We start from the raw sequence: 23,666 nt of genomic DNA, 5'->3' as shown, positions 1-23,666 counted from the left end.
TCCTCACCCGTAGATGATCTGTCTGAACGTCTTGGTGGATTGTGCCAGTCTGGAAGGCTGCCTGGGGTTACCCAGAGTTTAAACACACATTGTGAGAACCCAGAATGATAAACTGCTCCAAAAAGCGGCCCACTGACTGACTGACTGAACCTTTTCCAAGACTGCTGGTGTGGTGATAGGAATGACTCAGCAGTTTGGCTTTCAATCCCATGTCTGTCTCTGAGGTCAAACACAGCCTTGCGCTCCCTCACTGACATGATCCCAGCCTACCAGGCTCAGGGTGAGGAAGAGATTTTACTTCTGAAGCAGTCACAGAAAAAGATGCTTCTATGTTCTACAAATAACAAAAGCCTGTGTGTGTGTGTGTCTCTTCTGTGTGTGTCTGCATGTATGTGTATTTTTAAGTTTCTCAGATGATTCTAGTATGTTTCATCTTCTCCCTTACCCTCCTGCCACCTGGTTTTTAGAATTTGCGTGCCAGTTGAGAACTCATTGATAGACTTCACCTTTCTCTAAAACAAGTCCACAAAGTTATGAGAAGAGTGAACTAATGGGGCATTTCTAGATAACACTAATTGAGTCATTATTCAAAGCCATCCTGGCCACCTGACAAGGGTTTTCCCACTGGTGGCGGCAGCATGGCGGGAAGAGCAGAGGAGAAGAGTGTCATACGCTATGTAGACACAGTGTAGGTGCCCATTACAGATTTTTCAGTTAATAAATGAACGCTATTACTCTCTGATTCCATCATGGCCCACATGGGAGACAGAAACCATGTAATAACACTCTTTCACTGTCCTGCTCAGAGCTTAGTCAGACAAGAAATCAGAGGTCCTTGTTTATTCTCAGTATCATGAGAAAGAAGTTAGAAAAACAACTTTTACCACATAGGCACCAGCCTGAGTCTTGTTAAAACAAACAAACAAACAAACAAACAAAAACAAACAAACCTGTATGGATAAGAGAGCTGCGTATTTCACTCACAAAGGTGAGTTAGAAGAAAGTAGGCCTATTGGTGTTCACAGTGTTTTTAATACCTAGGTTTTCAATTATTCTGGGTTGTGTCTCCTCCCAGTCAATGAGTAAGGCTGATGCTAACAGACAGAGAAGATGTGGGGGGTCACTGGGACCTACAGAATCAGAGGCCTCCTGAAGCTGGGGTTTCCTCAGGAAAAGCATAGGCCACTCAGGGACCTATGCTCTGTCTTCTGTTCTAGAGAAGTGCTATGCTGTCCATTCTAACTGGTGGACATGGTTCTACAGACAATGGAAGGACAACGCATGAGCTGGACATATCCTCAAGATTGTGAAGGGCCTTAAGGGACGGGGAAAAGAGATGGAATACTCAAGCTCGGAGTCCTCAAACCCTGCCTGAGAGCTGGTGTGTAGTGTTTGCCACTACAGTGTTTGAGCAGAACAAGCACTGTTTCTGACAGGCAGGAAGAGCTGAAGTTACTGGAGGACATTTTAACAATTTTAAATTTTTCTCATAGACTTCTTCTGCAACCACTTATCTCTGTTAGAACCTGGTGTAAGATGGTATCTGATGAAGTATGAATGTATTCACTTAGTTACTTAGAGCCGTCAATTTTTGTGGTGAGTGCCACACTCAAGTGCCATCGTTTCTGAGGGCCATGCTACCTGAACAAGTTTAATAACATGGCACCAGTCTTCAGTGTTATCCTGGGCTCCGTTCTTTCCTTCCCACAGCAATTTTCAAACCTAGTGTGTCATTTTGTTAGGTTTAAAACCGTGTCTCGAGAAGGCCTTTGGATAGTGGTAAATGATATTGAGACTACAACCTGAAAATTCTTGACTGAAATATTTGGAGGCAAAATGAAATAGGTAGTTTTTGATAATTAACAAAGAACTCCAGGACCAAGGTAATTAACTGGGATGCTTCCACATCCCAATACACAGTAGGGCATCAGTGTGAAGGTCAGAGAGACCTGGGTCTGAACCGTGCCCTCGCCAATTAGTGGCTCTGGGACCTGGGGCAAGTTGCTTAATCTTAGAGCTCTAAACTTCCATTTTCTCCATTTGTAAAATGGAGGATAACGAAAGACTTTGCAGAGCTGCAGGAAAGGTTAAACAAAGATTATGGACGTCTGTAAAGTGCTCACGTATATATTCTGGTATATAGTGAGGTATTCGATAAATGGTTGCTAGTATTATTATTATTAGTAGTAGTAGTATTAGTATTACTAGTATTATTATTAGTATTTGACTATTATGCATCCAATAGGCATTTATTAGGTATATATTCTGGACTGGATGCTGTGCTTTGATTCTGTTCTCTACAATCTGTACCTACATCCACAGAGTTATAACCAAAGGTAGGAAACAGAAGCCCCAGGTGACCTGAGACTATCTTAAGAGCATCAACTCTTGGGGTGCCCGGGTGGCTCAGTGGGTTAAGCCTCTGCCTTCGGCTTAGGTCATGGTCTCAGGGTCCTGGGATCGAGCCCTGCATTAGGCTCTCTGCTCAGCAGGGAGCCTGCTTCCTCCTCTCTCTCTACCTGCCTGTCTGCCTACTTGTGATTTCTGTCAAATAAATACATAAAATCTTAAAAAAAAAAAAAAAAAAAGAGCATCAACTCTTCCTGGGTCTGCTAATGTACAGCTATGAGAACAATTCCCCTTTCTTGTGCCTACCTTCCCTGCCCCCTGCCCACTCAACAGAAGAAGCACACATGATCACTCCAAGGACAGCTGTCCAAAGTTGCTTCAGAGAGAAAGAACATGGCTGGGATGGCTGGAAAATGAAGGAGCTGCCATAGAGGTGGTTTGCATAACCAAGCCAGACTCAACAGGGTAAATGAGGAGGCTGGTCACTTGCCATCTGTGGCCATTGTATCAATATTTACAGCTTCTCTGTCATTAAGATGGCGATGGCAATCTGCCTCCAAAAATACATTGTAAAACCCGGTGAATTTCCTCCCCCATATATTGGAAGTTTGGGGAGAACTGTAATGGATTCCAAACTGTTTTGAATTAACAAAAAGAGCTTTTTTCCTGTTGCACAGTTCCAGCTGGAAACTTCCTATGCTTTTCTTCACTGAACAGCAAATGCTCAAGGGGGCAAAGAGTCCAGTGGAGTGTCCTGGGGCTTGTCAGTTTTACTGAGCTTTACACTTGGCTTTGGTTGCTGGGTAGTTCTGGGAGTTTGCTAGTGTGGCTGGCATGAGGCTGTGGCGCCAGCTGCAAACCTGCCCTTGCTGGAGGCGGTGTTAATTACTCTTGACGCCACCCATCCTAGAGGGACCAAGTTAGCTATTACTTATCAGGACTACTGAGGAAGCACTACCTCCAAATTAGGGGCCCGCACCTTAGGGGGTCTGGTGAAGGGAGCACAGGTTGTGGCCACCAACACAAGTGTGAGGAGGGTGACTGCGAACCATTAGCCAGGTGGCAGGGGACAGGGTGTGAGGCAGAGAGGGTACTCTGAGGTGACAGGATCCCTGGGTTTCAGCCCCAGTTCCATTGCTCACTAGTTGTTAGGTCTCAGACAAATTGCTCAAGTCTTTCCCTTCTATGAGATGAGAATAAAAATGTAGGGGAACTGTCAGGATCTAATAAGAGAACATGTATGGAGTCCTCTTAAAACCATACCAAGTGCTGTCTGCTGTCTGGTTCTGGACTGTTGTTCTTTGTAGTCCCATTTTTTTTTTTTTTCTTGCCTTGAGCTCAGAGGAGAAAGAGAGAGAGGAGAAAAACTTGAGAAGAACTAGGTCATCTTTCTCAGCTAGCTTGGTTTGAGAGCTGAGTAAACAGCAAAGATGCTAAGCACCAGGCCAATCTAAGAACCAAATCTCACCATATCAGCAGTTTCTAGGGTTGAAGTTGAATGACAGTGATCTTACTATAGCAACTCCAGTTTCCTCAGCAAATACTTAGTTGGGTCAAATCAGGTACTTTCATCCAAAAAAAAAAAAAAATCTCCTTTAGGTCTTCTGGGCACACCTTGCCCTTAATCTTCCCAATTTCTTACCACCCCTCTCTTACAAGGGGTCCATCTCCCCATCCCTCCTTCAGTCTAGGTTCATAGTCCCTCCACCAGAATGAAGCTCTTCTGTGATTCGAAGGCTAGCTCAGAATGAGGTCAATGGGATCCCTGCCAAAAGCTCTTTTTCTGAAATCACTAAAGCTATCTATAGACTTCAACGTAAAATGCACAAAAGACAATGATCCACTCTTTATCAAGATTACATAGGATCAGAAATTTGTTTACTGGATCAAAGCCTCTTGCTTACATGAATGTTTTCCCTTTCTGGAAAACCCAGGATGGGAAAAAAATTAAAACTCATTGAGAAATTATGTATTGTACTCTAATAAGCCACAGTCTGGGATACTGACCTCACCATCTACAGATGACTGGGATTCTGATCTTACTGGAATCCAGTCTTTGGACTGGAAAAGACTCAAATAGTTCTTTCTCTGGCCTATACCCAACTGGCTTCTCTGAGTAAAGAAGAGAATCAAATTTCTGTGTGTTGAGCAAACATGGGGTCCAGTTTATTCATTCTTATCTACTGCCTGTAGGTAGTAAACTTTGATTGGGGAAGGATTTGCCTTTTGTGATATGGGAACTAGTCAACAGTTAATTCTATTTCTTTAAGGAAGTCTAAAATTATTCACAGGGTTTTCTTCTCATTATAACCACAGGTATAATAATCTACAGCTGGCTGCTACGTTCACATTTCTTTCATTGTTGTGAGGACCCAATAAGATCTGGATATTGGCTACCGTTACAGTAGTCTGTATGAGACTTAAAGGAACTCACTTACATGGCATCTACATTTAAAATGTACCATTTTAAATTTTCATAATTAAAAACCAAAACCTGCAATACCTGTTAAATTGAATCAAACTATGCACTGTTATTTTTTGACTGATTAATGAGAAGTTTAAAGCCAATGAATTGTTGGTTTTTAAATAACCTTGCTTGTGAGTTATAGGCAGTAATGGCTTTTTTTCCTAGATGAAAACACCCTGTTGTCGCACGTGCCCAAAAAACAACATTGCTCACTGGAGGCGCCTGGGTGGCTCAGTTGGTTGAGGGGCCAACTCCTGATTTCAGCTCAGGTCATGATCTCAGGGTCCTGGGACAGAGCCCCACATCAGCCTCCGTGCTTAGTGGGGAGTCTATTTGAGGAGTCTCCCTCTCCCTCTGCTCTTCCCCGTTTGCACATGCTCTCTAAAATAAATACATCTTAAAAAAAAAAAAAAAAACCCAAAAAACAAAAAACCAACATTGCTCGAGCTCAGAAAAGTCCAGAATTATCATGACTATTTCTTGTGTAAACCTTCCCTGACTAGTGATTAATCATGTTTGAATAGCTTTTTTCAAACGCCTCCCTTAGTATATCTATGGTGGGAATATTAACTGATATAAATGTTGCAGAGCACAATCTGGCAATGATGTAACAAAAGACTTAAAAATATTTATAGCCATCTACCCAGCAATTCCACTTCTGGTGATTTAGAATGAGAAAATAATTTGGAATTTGAACAGAAATTTACACTTAAAAATGCTCACTGAAACACAAATTTAGGGCACACTTTTAATAATTTTCTAAAAAAATATTTCTATATTCCTCTCTACAGGTTTTTTGAAATAAGTTACCAACCATAAATAAGGAGATAATTAAGTATGTAATGGCCCTTTAAAAAATGAATACTTTACAGTCATTAAAATGTTAGTGTGTATACATAGATATGCTAGCACGTGCATAGAAACTTTTCAGGAGGAGAAATAGGACTTCGTTAATCTCATTTTATTCTGAGGCCAGAGAACTTTAATTTCTACTTCAATTTTTCTGTATTCTTTGAATTATGAAAATGACCAAGTATTACTTTTGTTTTCAAAAATTAATGAAAAATATGAACAGAGTATGTAATGACAGGGGGAAAATGATTAAGTGAGAAAAGGAATATAAAACATGGACTCCAGAGCATGCCTGGGAAAAATCTTAGAAATACATCAAATGTTAATAATCCTATTTCTATTCTTCATTAAAAACAAAATGTGCCTCAAAATATTAGCTAAGCCATAACGACTCATTTTCTCATCTGGTTTTTCAAAATTTAAGCTTCTTCTCCTAACGAACCTCAAATAAACTAGAATCTCACTCTTCTTTGCTGAATTAATCATGGATCCCAGAGGATCAAGTGTTGATCTGTTTAAGGAGATTCAGCCAAGATATTAAAATGTGCTGGAGAGTAATTTTTGTTACATTAAACATAACTCCCCCAAACGTCGCTTTTATATGAGTTACAACTTGATGCAGCACCAGAGGCCACAGAGTTAGCCTGTGTGCCCTACTGACATCTAGCTGCACCCAAGCCACGTAAAGGGCGGGATTACTGTAGACCCTGGACCCAGACTGCCCGAGCTCATCAGCCTGGCTCCCCATCTCCTGTTTGCTGGGTAGCCCCAGGCAAGTGACTAAAACGTTCAGTCCTCTGATTTTCTTGTCTGCAAAATGATACCTACCTTGCTGGACTGGGGAATTAAGTGAACGTGTACTACGTGCTTAGAATACCACCTAGGGCACGGCAGGCACTTAACACAGCTTTGCTGCACCTGATTTCAGAAGCATTCTGCTTTCAAGTAACTGGACAACAAAGGAGGACAGAGTGCAGTGTGTTCTTTACAATATCTTATATAGTTAGGCACAGTTTACCTCTAGAGGACCACCATCCCTCCCCACGTCGGCTTTTGCCAACAGATGATATTCTGCCGAGGACACACAGAAAGCTTGCCTGAAGCCCATTTCAGTAATGAAAATTCACTGCTTAAAAACAACTTTTATAAAGGGAGATGACAGTAAAACTTTCTTCTACATAAGTTGGAAATGTGTGGAGAAGCCAATGAAAGTAGCATTTAGTATAAAACCTGGCTTTTGGAGTTGGTTAGTTAGATCATGTACTTGCAAGGCCAAAAATACAATGAATTGCTAAATCACTCAATTTATTTCTCTGCTCTGTGCTCTTTGGTTCAGATTATATTCTTAATCATAGCGAATTACCTCCCAAAGGTACTCTAAGGGAAGCCATCAGAGAAATCTACCTGAGAGAAGAGGTAGAAGTCAGTAGATAAATATCCCTTGATTCCTGATATTAGGAAAGCAATTCAAAGTAGTATCTTCCTGATGGTAGGGCAGGAACTTTCTCTATGTCAAGTGAGCACTGACTCCAGCAAAGTTGTACATGTCATTACTTAAATGACTTGAAGAACAGACTGGCCTGATGGGAAGAGAAGGGGAAAATAGAGAAAAGAATGGAAAAGATAGAGAAAAGAAAAAAAAAAAAGGAGAAGAAGGCATTTGTTTTTCACATTTGGATTTGGCTGAAAAAATATTATGAAGGATAAAAGAAGAAAAACCTGGGTTGTCCACAGCCTTCCAACAACAAATCTATGATCTTCTCTCCTGGTATTTTACCTGTGTAGTGATGCTCTCCTGGCATCATGCCACTGGCATTTTCTGTCAGAAAGTGCAGTAAGTACAGAGAAAAGGACAAATGCTAAGGAAAGTCAAAATTCTTCCAGCCATCCCACCACCGTCCCACCCTCTCTCACAGCAGACTGAAAGATGAATCTTACCTCCACTGAGAATAATGACGGCTATAAATATCGCCAAGTCGCTGTCATCTAATTCCAGTGCGTTGAACTTCACAGCAAACTCAAACTTGGGTTCCATAAAGTCACCAAAGGGCTTTCTCAGGCTCTTTAGAAACTCCCTTGTCATGAATCCTTGGCCCTCCGATATGAGAACCCCATCTTTATTCATCAAGGAGGCCAGCATCGTGTAAATGATCTCATGGACACCATATTTTAGGAGAGTTACTTGGTCATTTAAGTCAAGGTTTACAAAACCAGGGATATTTTTGGCATACTCTGTGATCTCCTGAACAGCTTCCACTGAGCGGAACTGACATCCCTGAAAGATGCGAATGGCCACCTCTTTGCTCTGCTCCTGCAAGGGGGTGATGTGTTTGAACTTGATTTTATCTTCTCCCATCATTAAGGAATTCATGTCATAGATAACAAATGGCTGCAAAAAAGAGGGGGGGGGGGAGAGGCTGAGTTGGAGATTTCCAATTCAGTGTGAATACCGTTCTAGTTTCTTTATACACATTTGCTTTGTTAACTGAAATCTTTAAGGTAGAAAATACTTAATGAGAAAATATTTTCACCTCCCGATTATTCCTCTTAATTGTCTTCTGGGACCAAACATATTTGACCAAGCTTGTTCTTCTTTTCTTTCAACTTATAGTGCAACACTTTTACCTGTGACTGGCTAATAGTTCCAGTTTTGGTTGTTTGGAGAGTCTTTGTTGCTGACTTGTAAAATCATACAAAATCTGTTGTTTATCTTGGCTTTCAAGAGAATGTGTTTTTAAACTTCTTTCAATGAAAAAGAAACATTTCGGCAACTCAGGGTTGAACACACCCACTTGAACATAAAGTAATCTTGCAGTTTTAGATTAAATCTACTCAGATCTCAAATGAAACGCAGCGTGCATGTAAAATATACTTAACTATAAAAAATCAGTTTGAAAGCAGATGAGGAATATTGAGCCAAGAATATGTCTAGTTCTTTTCTTAATGTTCTGGAAGCAATCTGTTTCAGAAAGAGCCAGATGTTTAAAGCCTGTGGGTAAGCACTGCATAAAGTCGCAAAATTAAAAAAGGGTTTTGAAGTTATTTTTCAAAATATCTGTCCGTAAGGGTCAAATAATCAATAAAACACATGCATCAGTTACTCAAGTCTGCAATAGGCTGCCTTCAAAAGTAAGTTGTCAGTCATTAAGTGATCGCTTTCATTTCCTTGTATAGAACTGACCAAAGGGATGTGGTCATTGTGAAATTGATTCTCCAGGCTACTCTGATTGAAAAGGGGCAGCATTTTATACACATTGGAAACACTGAACTATAGAAGTTAAACCCCCACTCCCATTCAAGTAAGTGTCTACCCAAAAGCACTGGAATAAGAGTTAGGGTATTTGCACTCTAGCTTTGGCTCTATGGTTAAGTATGTGACTTTAGGAAAGTCATTTATCTTTCCTAGGCTCAAATTTCTCAACTGAGGGGAACAGATTACATTGGATGTTTCCATCTCTTCCCTTGAAGATTTTCTAGTTGCCTTTCTCAGAAGCTCTGTGTGTGTGTGTGTGTACATGTGGATATGCGTGAACATGAACATGCATGTACACTGAACATGAAGTCTCAGATGTACTAGAGTTTCTTCAGGCAGAGATGCTGAGAATTCCCTCCTGATGGGCAAGAGGAAGCTGTATAATGAGTGGCAGCAGTAAGCACCTTTAAGACCCACTGGTTTGGAGATTCTAACTACGAATCTCTATACAAGTCTATGATTTTCACCAACCTATAAAGTCTAGTCTACACTGAAGAAATAACACTAACGCTAAGGACCCTTAGATGTTGAGTAGACTTCCAAGCCTGCATTTTATTTCAACACCATTCACTGGAATTATTCCAGAAATTCTTACCTTTTTTAACCAAAAAATTCACTTCAATGGTATCATTTAGTCAACCCCAAAGGATGGCAGATGCAGGAACCCAAGAGTAAGTCTGCTTGGTGTCTCTAATTCTTCAAGTAAATTAGGAACAAATAATGCTTACTATGTTTTTGGACATTCTGCTTGCTTTCTTTTTTCTTTTTTTTTCTACTTCAGGATTGATATTATTAATGAGAGAGGGAAAAAAAGAGCAGCTAATCAGTCATATCAGTTAAAATGTACTGTTTCCCCAGAAGGTCAGATTCTAATCATGAGAAAGACTTGCTTTTATAGAACCTACAGAAAATGTGGTTTCTGTCCTCTAGGAGTTCTGCAGCACATTATAATTTCTATCAATGATATACTGGCTTTCTTTACTGCCATGAGAATCTGATGGTATCGATACCATACAGACCTAATAACAAAATAACATGAATATAAATCATCCCCTCTTCACATATGGAAAGACTGTACCCAGAGCTGCCCACTTGAACTCCCGGACGAGCTTCTGCTCAACCATTTGGTTTCTTGGCACAGAATGTATGCATGAAATTCTTCCACCTCCATGTAAGCAATTTATCTGGAACTATGCCCTGATAAGTCACCCTGTGACTCTTCCCCTTGACTTCCCCTGTCCCCTCATATAAAGCCCCGGGTTCCTGTTTTTGAAACTCTGTGATAGTTGAACATAGGGCACAAAATCCTGCTAATTTTCTCTCCCAATTTAACAACAATGTGACTTTAACCCCTTGGCAATCGATGTTGGTCAGGATTTCCTGGCAGTAAACACTCAAGGACAGAGAAAAGAATCAGCAGCCCCCACCATCATGCCAAACCATTCCAGTTTTTTTTTTTTAAATCCCTTCAGCATTTTTGAAGAAGTGGTGAACCGGTAAAGAATTCTGGGTATTCACATGCAAATGAATGCCAAGTGGATTTTTTTGTTTTTCTAAGATTTTGCTGTTTTCCTTGAGTTTCTGAAGTCTGCATAGGTACTTTCAGCCTCTGTGTAAATCTCTCAAACTGCAAAAGTGATCACCAAACATGAGGTGACTGGAGATCTGCCTATCTTTGCCACCAACTCACCTATTCTTAGATTGCCAACACTTAACTCACACATTTCATGTTGGGACCTCCCACGCCCGAAACAGGGAAAAGATAGAGAGCTGCCTGATTTACAGAAAGCTGACCACTTAAAATCAAGTGGAATTTGACCTGCACAATTTATCTTGGATCATTAACTTAATATTACACTTCTGGTAAAATATTCTATAGAAAATGAATTTCACTTCCTTATTTATTTTCTACAAATCAAAAGGAAGCCTTCCATGTTCTATTAGCTTGTATGGTATCATCTGATGATCTGCCATTACATCATCCTCAAATTTGGTCTTAATGATTTTATACTTCTAGTTTGGAGCTAACGATGTATTTATCTTCAGACACTGTATCAAAGGGCAAGATAAGCATTTCTTCTTCACAGGAAAGAACGTTTACGAACATCTGGGACACTATGGGGATAGATCCAGGTTTTGTGGGGCCGGAAATGCACACAATCATTGGGCACATCTAGACAATTGTTGGGTTCAATAAAAAGCAAAACTACTCAGACCCTTCTGGCAGCATTGGAAGAGGTTTCCGCTGAGGCCAAGCCCTGACACTTAAGCTTCATTCATTTCCCAGTGAGTCAGCCTCTGGCCATTACGATACTTGTACTTCTCCTATGCTGGACAGACCAGAAAAAGGTGAGACTGACATGAAGAAAATTGTACTTCAACATGATGTTTTTCTTGGGAAGCAAAAACAGTCTCTGTAAGAGGAAATTACATTTCTTTGGAGAGATACATCAAATGTAATTAATTTTGATATATTTTCATTTTCAAAAATGGCTCCGCATATCAAAGCCAGGATGGGATTAAAGGTACTGTTTTATACAGATTATTAAGTTTAGTTACTGGCCTCTTGCATGCCTCTATTGTATAACACAATGATCGTGAGGGAAGCTGGCTTAATAATGAAAATACAGTACAGTAATAAAAGTTGGCTTTTTTGACTGGAGAAATAAAACAATAGTGTTCCTTAGTAATCCATAACATCAGCATTTTAATATACAAGTTATGAAAGGGCTTATGCATGAATGCTTTAAGTTTACAGCTCTTTCTGAATAATTAAATAACAAGGTAAAGGAGATAAACGAGAAAGTCAACTAATAAAGCACAGATTGTCCTGATGATTGCTTCAATTTGGGAGACTGGAATGAGTATAACAGACAACTCTACCCTCTCACAGACCATCCCTTGGTAACCATGTCAGAGTTAAAACTGGCCTGGAAAAATTTTTGCCCTCTCTCAAGGAGCTCTTTTGATATCCTTAGTTTTCATGACAGATTAGAGCAAAGGCTCAAGGAAGAGAAACTGAATTCTTAGAGCCTATCTTCTTCATTTTGTTTCCTTCTTCCTTTTTTATACTTCTGACTGGCTTTCATCCTTTAAGAGATTTGGTTCCCCTGGATTAGCTATAGTGGGTGACTGTTCATCAAAATGCATTGGTTAGGTTTTTTTAACTTCTGGTTTTGACCATTTCTATTTTCCTCCTGTTGAGAACCATGGGATTTACAGAACCAAAGGGGTCTTCAGAAATCACCCACATCATCATTCTCTGACGAGGTACAAATACACTGAATGAAGTCAAGAGACGATCCAAAGTCAAATAACTATTTACAGCAAACCGTGAACTGCAACTAGATCTCCTGACTCATGACTAGTTCTTTTCCCTTTCTCTTGCTTTCTACATGACTTCCCCACTATTCCTTCTTTAAATAAAATGACTATCCTGGGAGAAATTTCAGCTTTTAAACCCAACCTCTTCCATGGTGGGGTCTTGGAGGCAGTGCCTCTGAGCAATTATTTCCTAGAAGGGCTAGTTAAGTGCTGGACATGACAGAGGGAAATCTGAACAATCTCTCAAATGTAATTCTGTTTTCCTGCATGGTTTAGAGACTTAAGACAAATAAAAGCTTAATGGGAAGAATTATTCACACTCCAATGAACTAGCATATAACCACGGCTCTTAAAAAACCATCCATTGCCAGCCAAAGTATTACTCAGCTGGCAAACTAATCGTTACCAAAAAAAAAAACAAAAAACAAAACAAAAAAAAACCCATGCTTTTCTTCAATCTTTTTAATTTATTGTCTGAAAGAACACTATTGGTTCAGATCTGTTATATCTTTGGCTAATCTTGATGGTCCTGGCAATAAAGGAATTTATTTTATTCATATTAATATCTGGATTAAGGATCCCAGGAACCCCATTTCTTCATTAGCCACCCAAACAAGTCAGCACTACTAGCCTGCTCTTTATTTATATTGGGGCCCCTAAGTGTCTCTTTGATGGTTTGTCTGGTATCTTTCCTCTCAGGAGAGCAAATTCCGACTCACTCAGGTTTTTCCACAGACGAAGGGGAAAGAAACCACCTTTGTTCAGCTCTAAGTGTAGGACAGAAAAGAACAGATATCTTTTCAATAGCTCTGAGAGTTACTGGGTTTGACAGCCACTGTAAATTTTAGAATGGGAACATCTGAATGGGTACAGAATGGTTTTCACCGAAGTTTACATTTCCAAACTGGTTTTATTATTCAGTTGTTTCATATTTCACACACTATTTAGAAAAACCAGTTTTACGATGGCACCAGTTTGCTCTCGTAATTATAAAAACAGTGACTCTGCATGTACCCATCAGAAGCAATGTGATGCTTTGGGACCCAAAGTCCAATATAGTACAAATAACGAGTTTTATTCCTTATTGGCAGATAGAGTGCAGCAAGGGCCTCACCATCTCTCAGATATGGCATGAAAAGTTGGCAGGCGCACCAAAGTTTTTCTATTTATTGTTTTATGACAAACCATGGCACTGAAAATGGCTTTTGAAAACCACTCTTTGTTTATTTTTACCAACAAACATGGGATCATGTGACAATGATACACCCAGTGTGTTCATCGCATCGGGGTAATATTCAAACACTGGGAACTTCCAAAGTCCATTCGGTTCTCAAATTGCCATCATGAAACACAGCACCCTGGTTCTAGAGTCATGGTTTTCAGAGTTCAGTGGGATCTCTTAAAGAAGCTGCTGGCCGCTACAAGCCACTGAAAGTGAAAGAGACTGATGGAGAGTCAGTGCCACTACAGGGTGGCTAAAAGGCTTCCTGTTAGTAAACTTTCTTCTCGGGTTAGCTGTATCCAGCAATTCCATATTCATCTAGCCCTGAGCCTAAAACTCCCAAGCATCATTCTTTCAGGCAAGGCAATGAAAAGTAGGGGTATCATACCCTGAAGACACAATGTCAAAGTTAAAAAGACAGGAGGGAAGCAGAAGCATATATCTGCTCATTTATCTGTTTTGAAAGGTGTGAGGGGCACTGGGAAATAAGATACAGGAGATGGAAGTTTAGTTGAGAAGCAGGAAGCCCTGTTCGGTCTGGAGGCAAATGCTGGTAGAGGTTCCGAGAGGAGAGATTAGCAGGTATATCCCCAAATAAGACAGAACAGGCAATGGTTAAATGGAGCAGTAGGATAAATTTACAGAATGGCCACTTCAGCAGAGTCGTTTCCTCTTCCAAAGACTCTGGGTAACTGGCCATCCTTTATGCTGAGCAGCCTCCCCCCAGGCTTGGCCTAACCAACACGAATGACATCAATCTCAAGCAGGGTCTATAATGAGACCCGTGCTGTCCTACTGCACCAGCCATGGCCACTTTTCCATATCCCCCACCCTCTCGAGAGTCCATACTTCCGCACGACCTATCCTATCAATGCAAATCTTAACTTTCATAAGTCTTGGCCAAGAGATAACATAACACCCCTGAGAGAGATGCTATCAAATAAATAACATGACCACGTCAGATAAAGAACAAATCTCTAGTCTCATTGGAAATCACATTTTGGATTTTTTTTTCCCCTCTCCCATATTCTCTCTGAACTATTTCTTTCCACTAGTGCTTAATTTGATTTTGCAAGATAAGGAGAAAAGAGAGAGCCAAACAATTCTATTTCAGGTTTTGTGTAATCAGGGAGTGGATTATTTTAATTTGGCCCAGTCTTGCTTTCCTTTCCAGAGCCTAACAAGAGGCAATTCTGCCTCGATCCAGACCATTAATGATGTCCAGGTTGGTCAGCAAATATTGGGCTAGTTAGAGGCTCTCTGTTCAAAGTCCAGAATTTCAAAGGGGCATAGGCAACAGTTTTTAATTCAATTAAACAAATACATTCTGAGTAACTATTATGGGCAAAAGCACAGTCTTAGTTACTGTAGGGGAAAACAAGACAAACATTTGGCCTCTGAACTTGCAAAGCCTATAATCAAGCATTTTGCAGCCCTTTCTCTTAAAAATACCATAATACCTATTTATCCCATAAGGAGCCTACAATTATCTTATTTTTAACTCAAAGATTTTGAGCCAAATTGCCAATTGGCATGAGGTTTTAAAGTGATTTACAGTGGACTGGGCTGTCTGCCCTTCAGTGACACATAAGAGACTATGCAGGTCACCAGTAGTGTACATCTAAATTCTTGACTACTAGAGGAAAAAATGTTTTTTTAATGCCTTCCTCCAATCTTTCAGGTACGACTAAATTGATAGGATTTCCAGCATGGATTGCAGGTCTGGACTAGGAGATAAAGAGAAGGTAGGAAAGCAGTTCCTGGAAACTAAATGGCCCGAGGCAAAACTGTGGAGTAAACAGTGTGCATTCGGACTCTTTCCCTGTCAGTGCTCCCTTCCCAGCTCTGGGCCTCCCAGCCTCCAGGTCCCTACCCAACACAGGATCTCAGCAAGCAGCGACAATCTGCCTTCAGCTCTTAACCCCTTTTAGTCAGGCCACCAGTTTTCCTTCTCTTTCTTTCCCTTCAAATAAACAGGGTTGATTTTCTATAGTCACATCAGTGACATAGAGGTCTTTGCTTGCTTTAGTTTTGCTGCTCCCTGATTTTTCGGGGGGCATTTAACGGAGACATGGACTCAGCTTGTCTAGGGCCTAGAGTCTGTAGTCCTACCCCTATGGAAGATAGCTGTCCTAGACGCTAAAATTTGGGAAGAACAAAAGAGCAAAAACCAGGAATTTCCTGGTTGTGACTATATCAGCACAGCAGAGCAAGGTAGAAGATTCATGCTGTTCTAAAAACTGCTAAAAATAAATCATAACGCAGGTTGTTTTCCCAAGGTGAAGCTTTCCTAGTGTCTCTCTCCACACGGCTCATTGCCAGCCAACGGGAAGACGAGCTTCCGGGAGGGCGTACCCTGCTCGGAATGCACTGAGGTAGAAGTTAGTAATCCCGCATCACAGGGTTCTTCTGCATGCTGTGTGATTTCAGGGCAAAATGTTTAACCTCTTAGGACGTTAGTCTCCTCATCTTTAAAAACAGGATAATAACGGCAGCTGTCAGATGGCTGTGTGTCTTGAACATAATGAATGTGTAAGATATTTTGAAATTGTGAAGAATCGGATACACATATAATACTGTTCAGGTTTGTGACCTCTCTTGCAGTCAGAAAACTCATTGTCCTCCTTCGCATTTGGCTCTTTACACAGCAATATCCCACGGTTTTCTTTTACTATTAGCTGACACTACTCTAATGGTTTATAGCTAAAAGGAAAAAAAAAATCACATCTTGAGATCGTCTTCAAAATACATTGAAGGCTGATATTTCCCCCCAAATATAATGGAGGGGGGACAAAGTTACACAATTGTATGCATCTCCTGGAGGTGTTCATCTGAAAATAAATAAAAGCACAAAAGGATTTTCAAGGGCTGGGATCTTGTCTTCTGAATGTGTTCTGCGCTTCTTATAACCCTAGGAACCTGCTGCAGACAGCACCATCAAAGTCAGACCCTTGCCTGTGAAAACAGGGACAGAGATGTGACACACGTCACAGTGCAAGCTGACGGCATAACTGAAACTCAAATTCAGGTGTTGTGTCTTGTTTTAATCAGATTTCATGTTGCTTTCTCAGCTTCCTATTCAGAAAGACTTCTGCTTTGGAACATCTGACTTAGTAACAATTATAATTTCCGGGTTTTCTAAACTGTAATCAAGAAGCCTGCAGATATTTGAGAATCTATGGGAGGAGCAACCCAGGCAGCTCAGAGCCTCACGGAAGATAAAATTCACATACGTAATCAAAGCATAGAGCCTCCCATTGCCCAGGACCCATCGGTAGAGCTATGAGGAAAGAAAGGTAGTATAATGTCTACATGTATTTTTATGCTCCACATGGAACTTCCTAAGTAACTCTAGCTGTTCTCCTGAACTGTAAAATAACGGGGCTAAACACCTTTTCCAAACCGAGGTTAGGCCACTCCCAGAGACAAGCGGGGCTCCTGGAATGGATGCAGTTGTGGCCAGTTATTCTGATGTTGAGAAAAGAGATGGGTCCTGAAGGAGGGCAGCAGGAAGGAGGGTGGGGTTTATACTTTTCTCACAGAATTTATTATGAGAACTTGAAGGACTTTTTCCCTTTTCAAAATAAGGTTTACTTATCCTATCTGAAAACATTTCCTTTCCTGTGTTTCAGTCTTTGATATCTAATAGCCAACAGCTGAACACAACCCACATGTGTGTGTAACAGGGTGAATGATCTTCTCAAAGACAAGACAACAACCACCGCCACAAACCCAGCCACCCCCAAATGAAGACAGCAGAAGAGAACTAACTGATTTGTCTGTTGTCTTTCCTGTCAAGATTGCCCTCGCCTTTGCTTTGGTCAGCGGGAAGGACTTTATGTATGAGTCATACAAATGCTTTGCCAGGGCCCGGAGATCAGCCGACTCTGGGTTCAGCTGGTCGATATCACTGGAGATCTCCGCCAACAGCTTCTCCTTCTCAGCCTGCGGCATCCGCCCGAACCTGATGGCTAGAGAGGGAGAGAAATGACAGGGATGTATCACTGAATCACTGCTGCTCTCCCCCAGTCCTAGCACCCACACAGTAAAAGCCCCCCCTCCCCTCCACCAAGCTCAAGGTCTGGTTTTTCTACTCCAGCTTCGCTCAGGTTTTTATTTCACGGCAATAGCACAGGCTATCAGTAAAAATTACACTATTCACTTTTTTAACTGAAAAATATTAATGCATGATCTTGCTGAGAAGGTGAAAGAATCTAAGAGCTCAGCAAAGAAAGAAAAGTGTATTTACTTACACATAAAATAGGTGAGGGTCAGCTCCTATTCATCCCTCAAAACCCAAGTCAAATGTTACCTTATTTGTGAGGCTTTCCTTGACTTCTTCAAGCAGAATTTATTATTGCCTGTACTCCAACAGCCCTAGGTAATTTCTTCAATGACAGCATTTTCAAACTGTACTTTTTATTTTACATGTTTATTAATCTCATTACAGAACAATATCCTGAAAGCCAGGGATAATGTCTTACTCATTTTTTCATCCCCACCACCTGACATAAAGTCAGACCCTAAAAAGATCAACACGTTTCACAAACTGAAGGGAAGAACTGTGCTGAATTCAAAGTTGTACAGACCGGCTTTGTTCTCCAAGAGTCTGTATGATCTATTTTGTCCCTGTTATAAAGAAATATGGATGGTGCTTTCTTTCATGTTATTAAACCAGAGAGTACTTTTACATTTAGTAAAGAGAAGCCATAATCATTCCCTTGACTCTCCAGGATTACCACTTAATGATGTTTGTCAAAAAGACCATTTCCTTACTTAAAATTTGGCTTCCTGTGGGGTGAGGAAGTGTAAAGAAGAAGAAAACTAAAGAAAGAAAGGCAAAGTGGAACATTTACCAGAGGTTAGTAAGGCCTAGGTTGGGGGAAAAAATCATCTGTACCTTTTTTGACTAAGTTGGTTTTTCTTCCCCTCTTCACCCTGTACCAATGCAATCTGCAAAATATTCTTTTTTTTTTTTTTTTTTTTTTAAGATTTATTCATATATTTGAGAGAGAGAGAGACCCTGAGCACTTGTGAGTGCGAGTGCAGGGGGGGAGGGACAGAGAAGGAGAGAGGGGAAACTAAGCCGACTCCCCACTGAGTGCAGAACCCCATGTGGGCTTCCATTTCACCACCCTGAGATCACAATCTGAGCTGAAACCAAGAGTAGGACACTTAGCCGACTGCGCCACCCAGGCGTGCAAATTATTATTTTGAATACTACTACTTCTGGGTTGTGCTTTGGACTCTCTGTATTTTCCCATAAGGACATGTGGATATCACAGTCAATACTGCCCTCTGCACAGCTCTCCTCTTTACCCTCCCTAGGTGGTAGCACAGAGGTGTGTTTTTATGACCATCTCCTTCACCACACTGTAGCTCCTTGAGGGCGGTGTTCGTCATGCTCATTTATATCTCTAGCACTTAGTGGTGCTCCCTCAATGGTTGCTGAATGCAGGAATGAATAAATGGATGGTTTCCTGCTATACGTTATAATGCTAAAGGTAGCATTCTACCCTAAGACACTAAAGCACATAAACACATTTCCATCTGAATACTTGGTGAATTCCATTTTCAATTGGCTGGAGGAGAGACTGCACACACCCCCAAGTCTCAAATTCATAAATACATTTCATGTGGCCCCAAATAAGCGTTATCACTAAATAGTACAACTACTGTGTTTATGGGGGCCTCCTTAGGGACCTCTGAGTTAGAGGGGAAGAGAATCTTACCTCTTAGTTAGGATGCTTTTAAATTAAATTAGCTTATATCCATTTGATAAATATATCCTCTGCCTATGACCTCTTCAAATGGAAATCTTTAAACAATTGCCATTTTTTGGTCAAATATCTTGTCTCTCTACTCACTCTTACCCATTCTCTAAGGCCTAGGCAACGAATGGTTGCTCACGTTCTTATCTCAGTCCCCCACCCCTCTGACCCAGATTTGTTTAGGCCCCTCAGGATATGATCTCATTACTCATTGTATTCTCTTTCGGAGCACTGATCCGAGTAATTGACAGTGTTTTCTTGCTTCCCTTATGTAATCTGCACGAAGGCAGGAATCTTGCTCATTACCATATCCTTAGCATTTAGTATAATGTCCAGCACATATTAAATCTTTGTAGAATAGATGTCGAAATAAAACAGAAAAACAACAACAACCCGAGAACCAGATAGCAGATCCCTTTAGAAATCCTTCTCTGGAAGCTTGTCCAGTCATTTGTTTCCCTGTACTATGTTTATTCCCTGCACATCAGCAGTCTCAGCGGAGAGGGGAGGCAGGGCATATTAGAATCACTTGATAACTTCAAAAATTATGTATCTTCCCTAGGAGATGCTGATAGGTCAGCCCTACTCCCAGTGAGGAGTGTATCAAAAACTTGCAGTTTGGGACAGTTTAGAAAACCTACCTAAATGATGGGCTCCTGTTGCATGCATCTATTAGCTCAGGTAGCAAACCAGGACTGTGCTCCTATATTGGTTATTCTACTAGAATCTATGAGTACCAGGTTTTCTCATTTTTGCTCCTGGTGCAACAAATGCTTGATGAATTTAAAGCATCAAGTTTAAAAACAGAAAATGAGACAGTATGTACCCAGGGAAGTCTGGGAAAGTGATCATAAAAGAAAGCAGCACCCAGTAAGAATTATGGCATATTGAAAGGAGAAGAAATTTTGGTGTAAAGACTGGAGACCACCAATGTTCTATACCAAAATAGAGTGGCTAGAATCACCAACAATCTGTACAAAGTGCACAGTACCCTCTTTTCACTCAATGAGTCATTATTTGAATGTCTATTGTGTACCTAACGTTGCTCTAGGCTCTGGTTACATTTTTTATAGGTAATAAAGTATAAATATACACTCAAGTTTACATGCCTAGGAAAGCACTTCTTTCCTAAAAGATAATCAAAAAAGTTAATTTAAAATAAACAGACAGCCAAAGAGGAGTGCGAGGTACAGACTTCTAGTTATGGAAGGAGTAAGTCACAGGGATGAAAGGTACAGCATAGGGAATATAGCTAATGGTACATGGTAACAGAGTGTCGTTACACTGTGGTAAGTGTAGCATATGTACACACAGGTAAGTGTAACATAGCATGTGACATATAGAGACACTGAATCACTATGTTGTGCACCTGAAACTAATGTAACATTGTGTGTCAACAATATTTCAATTAGAAGAATAATAAAATTTCTGTTAGGAAAAAACCCAGCCAAACATAGACACTTACTACATTTGCTAGTCTTGCTTTTCTGTAACCTACTAAAAAATAATTCAAAATGACTTCTAAAAATCATTTTAGAATTAGGACATATTAATGTGAAAGCCTTCTGCTATAATCTAAATAAAATGTGAATTTTTATAAGTCGAAGTTCCCCTGAAAGTTTAAATCTTATGAACAAATTTTCTGTATCATTAAATGTTCATGCTGTACATTAGATTCAATGAACTATCAGTGCAACTAATTATTTGGTGATTTTAGCATTTTCAACAAAGGAATTTAAAAAATACTCCCCATTTGGTGAAACGAAATTTGCCTAACACATACAGAAATCTGAAGTTGTAGAGAAAATGCCATTTTTTATTTGTATGCATTTTTTAAGAGAGAAAATGTCTATTTTATTTTGTTGCTTTTGAGTCCCATGTAATAATACCTATCAACTGTATGTGAAATGATGAGATAAGGCACAAAAAGTGCTCAGCACAGTGCCTTGCACATGGTAATGCTTAATAAATATAGCTTTTATTACTTGTGGATGAAGTGGTCTAGGACAACCATGGTACCATGGTTCCCGTGGACTACAGACCAGGAGGGTAACCATGGCACAAAGACCTAAATTCATTCCCATAGATAAAGAACAAATCCTGAAAACCTAATCTGTCTATCTCTGTAAATCTCTCTCTGTCTTTAACTTGTTTAAGGAATGGTGTACTAATTCTTGAACCCCAGTTTCCATCCATTGGGTGGAAGAATCTGAGGACCAACAGAGGAAGTATTTATTTCTCCCGTTGGATTGCTGTTTGCTTTAAGACTGAAGTTAAGAGCTTAGAAAAGAAGACGGAAGTTCTAGATTGGGGACCAGAAGTATAAAGGCTGAGTATGCCCATATGTATGCAAGAATATTTTCCCACATCTTCTACTCCTGCTTAAAAGACAGAGGAACGTGCTCCATGTGTTATTATGAGTCACAGAGGGAGAACTTCTGGCCTCTCTGGAAGGCAATGAAATTAACACTGCACTTCAACTGGTCAGGAAGTCTACTTTCTAGTTTTAGCTCAGTGAAAAACTGGCTAAAAGTGGCTTGACTTCTCTGGTCTTTAACTCCTTTATCTATAAAATGAGGGACTTGGAAAAGACCTCTAAAGCTTCCTTCTTTTAACTTTAAATTTAGCTATAAAATTCTACAAATCTCAATGACACACAGTACTGCAGAACACCCTACACTCCCTCTTTTTTTTTTAATCCCCATATATTTTTTAAAAAATTATTTTTATTAACATATAATGTATTATTTGCCCCAGGGGTACAGGTCTGTGAATCATCAGGTTACACATTTCACAGCGCTCACTATAGCACATACCCTCCCCAGTGTCCATAACCCAACCACCCTCTCCCCACACCCCATGCCCCAGCACCTCCTTTTTTTTTTTTTAAAGCAATATTTGTCCTGTCTTTGAGCCCCTGGATGGGGGGTGGGGAGAAAGACACATTCTGTCTGTTCTATAGATCTATCATCTGACATATAGAGCAACTTCCAGAACACTGGCATTCAGTGTCATATATGGGATAGTTAATCACCTATAGAGAATTCATGTATCTTGGTTTGAAAAAAATTGTCAGTATCAGAATCAGTATGAAGCCTTCAGGAAGAACAGGTTTGGCAGAGACTTAATTTCTGGTGAAAATATATTAGTTAACCTTTATTTAATACAGTTTTACTGAACTGAATGCAATTCACTACTAGCTTATGACGTATTCAATATTGTGTATTTAGTATGATTTACTGGACACACAAACTCCACATAAAATCTGCACATGCAGATTTAGATATCCTGTTCTTTGGATCTTGGTACAGTGCTAAGAAACAATACTTCTTAATGACAATAATGTGTTTTTTAAATACCTAATTGTAGGAGCATTTAAAGACAAAATGGTACTTAGTTAAAAGATGAATTAAACCAATTTTCAAAATTATAAATTAATAGAAAACAAAAGAATGAATTGAGTCTTACTAAAAGTACCTTTGGCTTTCAACATACAAAGGGTGACTTTGCAATCATATTAGACTTTTGACAATTGGTAAGACTATGTCTCATGGTCAATTTTAACACGTTTATTATCCAAAAGCCTTATCATCTAAATAAGACATATAACACTATTGGTTTTAATATGACTGTTGCCAATCAGTTATGTTTTTCCACCTCTCTTTCTTGAGAAAAAAACTTGTACATTTTGAGGTTTTGCAGGACTTGGGAATCTAATAACTATGGTTTTCTAGCTCCTCTACGTAAAACAAGGAGCAGCCTTAGCACCATATTATTCAGGGGTAACATCTTCAAACTATTTGCAGAGGACATTTAAACATTTGTCTAGGTTTCTTTCCAAGGTAGAGATGGGCAAAACACCTTTGCCTCACATGACTCTATCTCCAGTTCCCTGAAGTCTTGCCTGGTATCATTTAATTCATTCATTGAACCCATGTTTGATGCAAGATATGAGCTAGACAGACTGGACTGGGGACACAGGATGAAAGGCTGTGTCTAGTTGGGGAGAACCTACATATATATGGATTATTTTCTCTCATGCACCCCTCTTCACGCATGCACTTTCTCATGCACCCTTCCCTTCCACCAGAGCAGATTCTGACCCTAGTTATAACCTCTTCCTTGGGCTATCTTTCCTCTACCACTGAGGTTACTGAAAGAGGAGTCTTCCTTATCTGCCTGTGCTTGTCGCCATTTACATCCCAACCACCTACAGTGATCTTCCTATGCCTCATTTAAATTTCCAAAACTTTGTTCTTAAAAGTTCCCCTTGTTCTTTCTGACAGCCAGATCTAGGGGCCTCTCCGGAGTTCTCGTTTCTGCTTGAGCTCTCCAGCATTCTCCCAGCTTTTGCTACTGTTGACCTTCTCCACCCTCTTACTTGAAATTTGTTCTCATCGCGGTTTCAGCTTTTCTGGTTCTCCTATC

The 23,666-nt window shown here is 40.1% G+C and overlaps 1 protein-coding gene across 1 annotated transcript in view; it reads right to left on the bottom strand.

Annotated features, from left to right (window-relative positions):
* Positions 1–23,666, bottom strand: part of LOC111144031 (peroxisome proliferator activated receptor gamma) — a 70,310-nt gene that overhangs the window by 9,342 nt on the left and 37,302 nt on the right. The window contains exons 5-6 of the mRNA XM_022498101.1: positions 17,239–17,438; positions 7,607–8,057 (exon numbers count right to left, since the gene is read on the bottom strand). Of these exons, the coding sequence (XP_022353809.1) occupies positions 7,607–8,057; positions 17,239–17,438 (651 nt within the window). The remainder of the gene's footprint in view (positions 1–7,606; positions 8,058–17,238; positions 17,439–23,666) is intronic.

The sequence above is a fragment of the Enhydra lutris genome, unplaced genomic scaffold (genome assembly GCF_002288905.1).
Source record: "Enhydra lutris kenyoni isolate GAN:26980312 unplaced genomic scaffold, ASM228890v2 scaffoldscaffold10, whole genome shotgun sequence".
In the NCBI taxonomy this organism is placed as follows: domain Eukaryota; kingdom Metazoa; phylum Chordata; class Mammalia; order Carnivora; family Mustelidae; genus Enhydra; species Enhydra lutris.
Note: the sequence above shows the minus strand (reverse complement) of the source record. Positions and strands in the feature narration are given on the sequence as shown.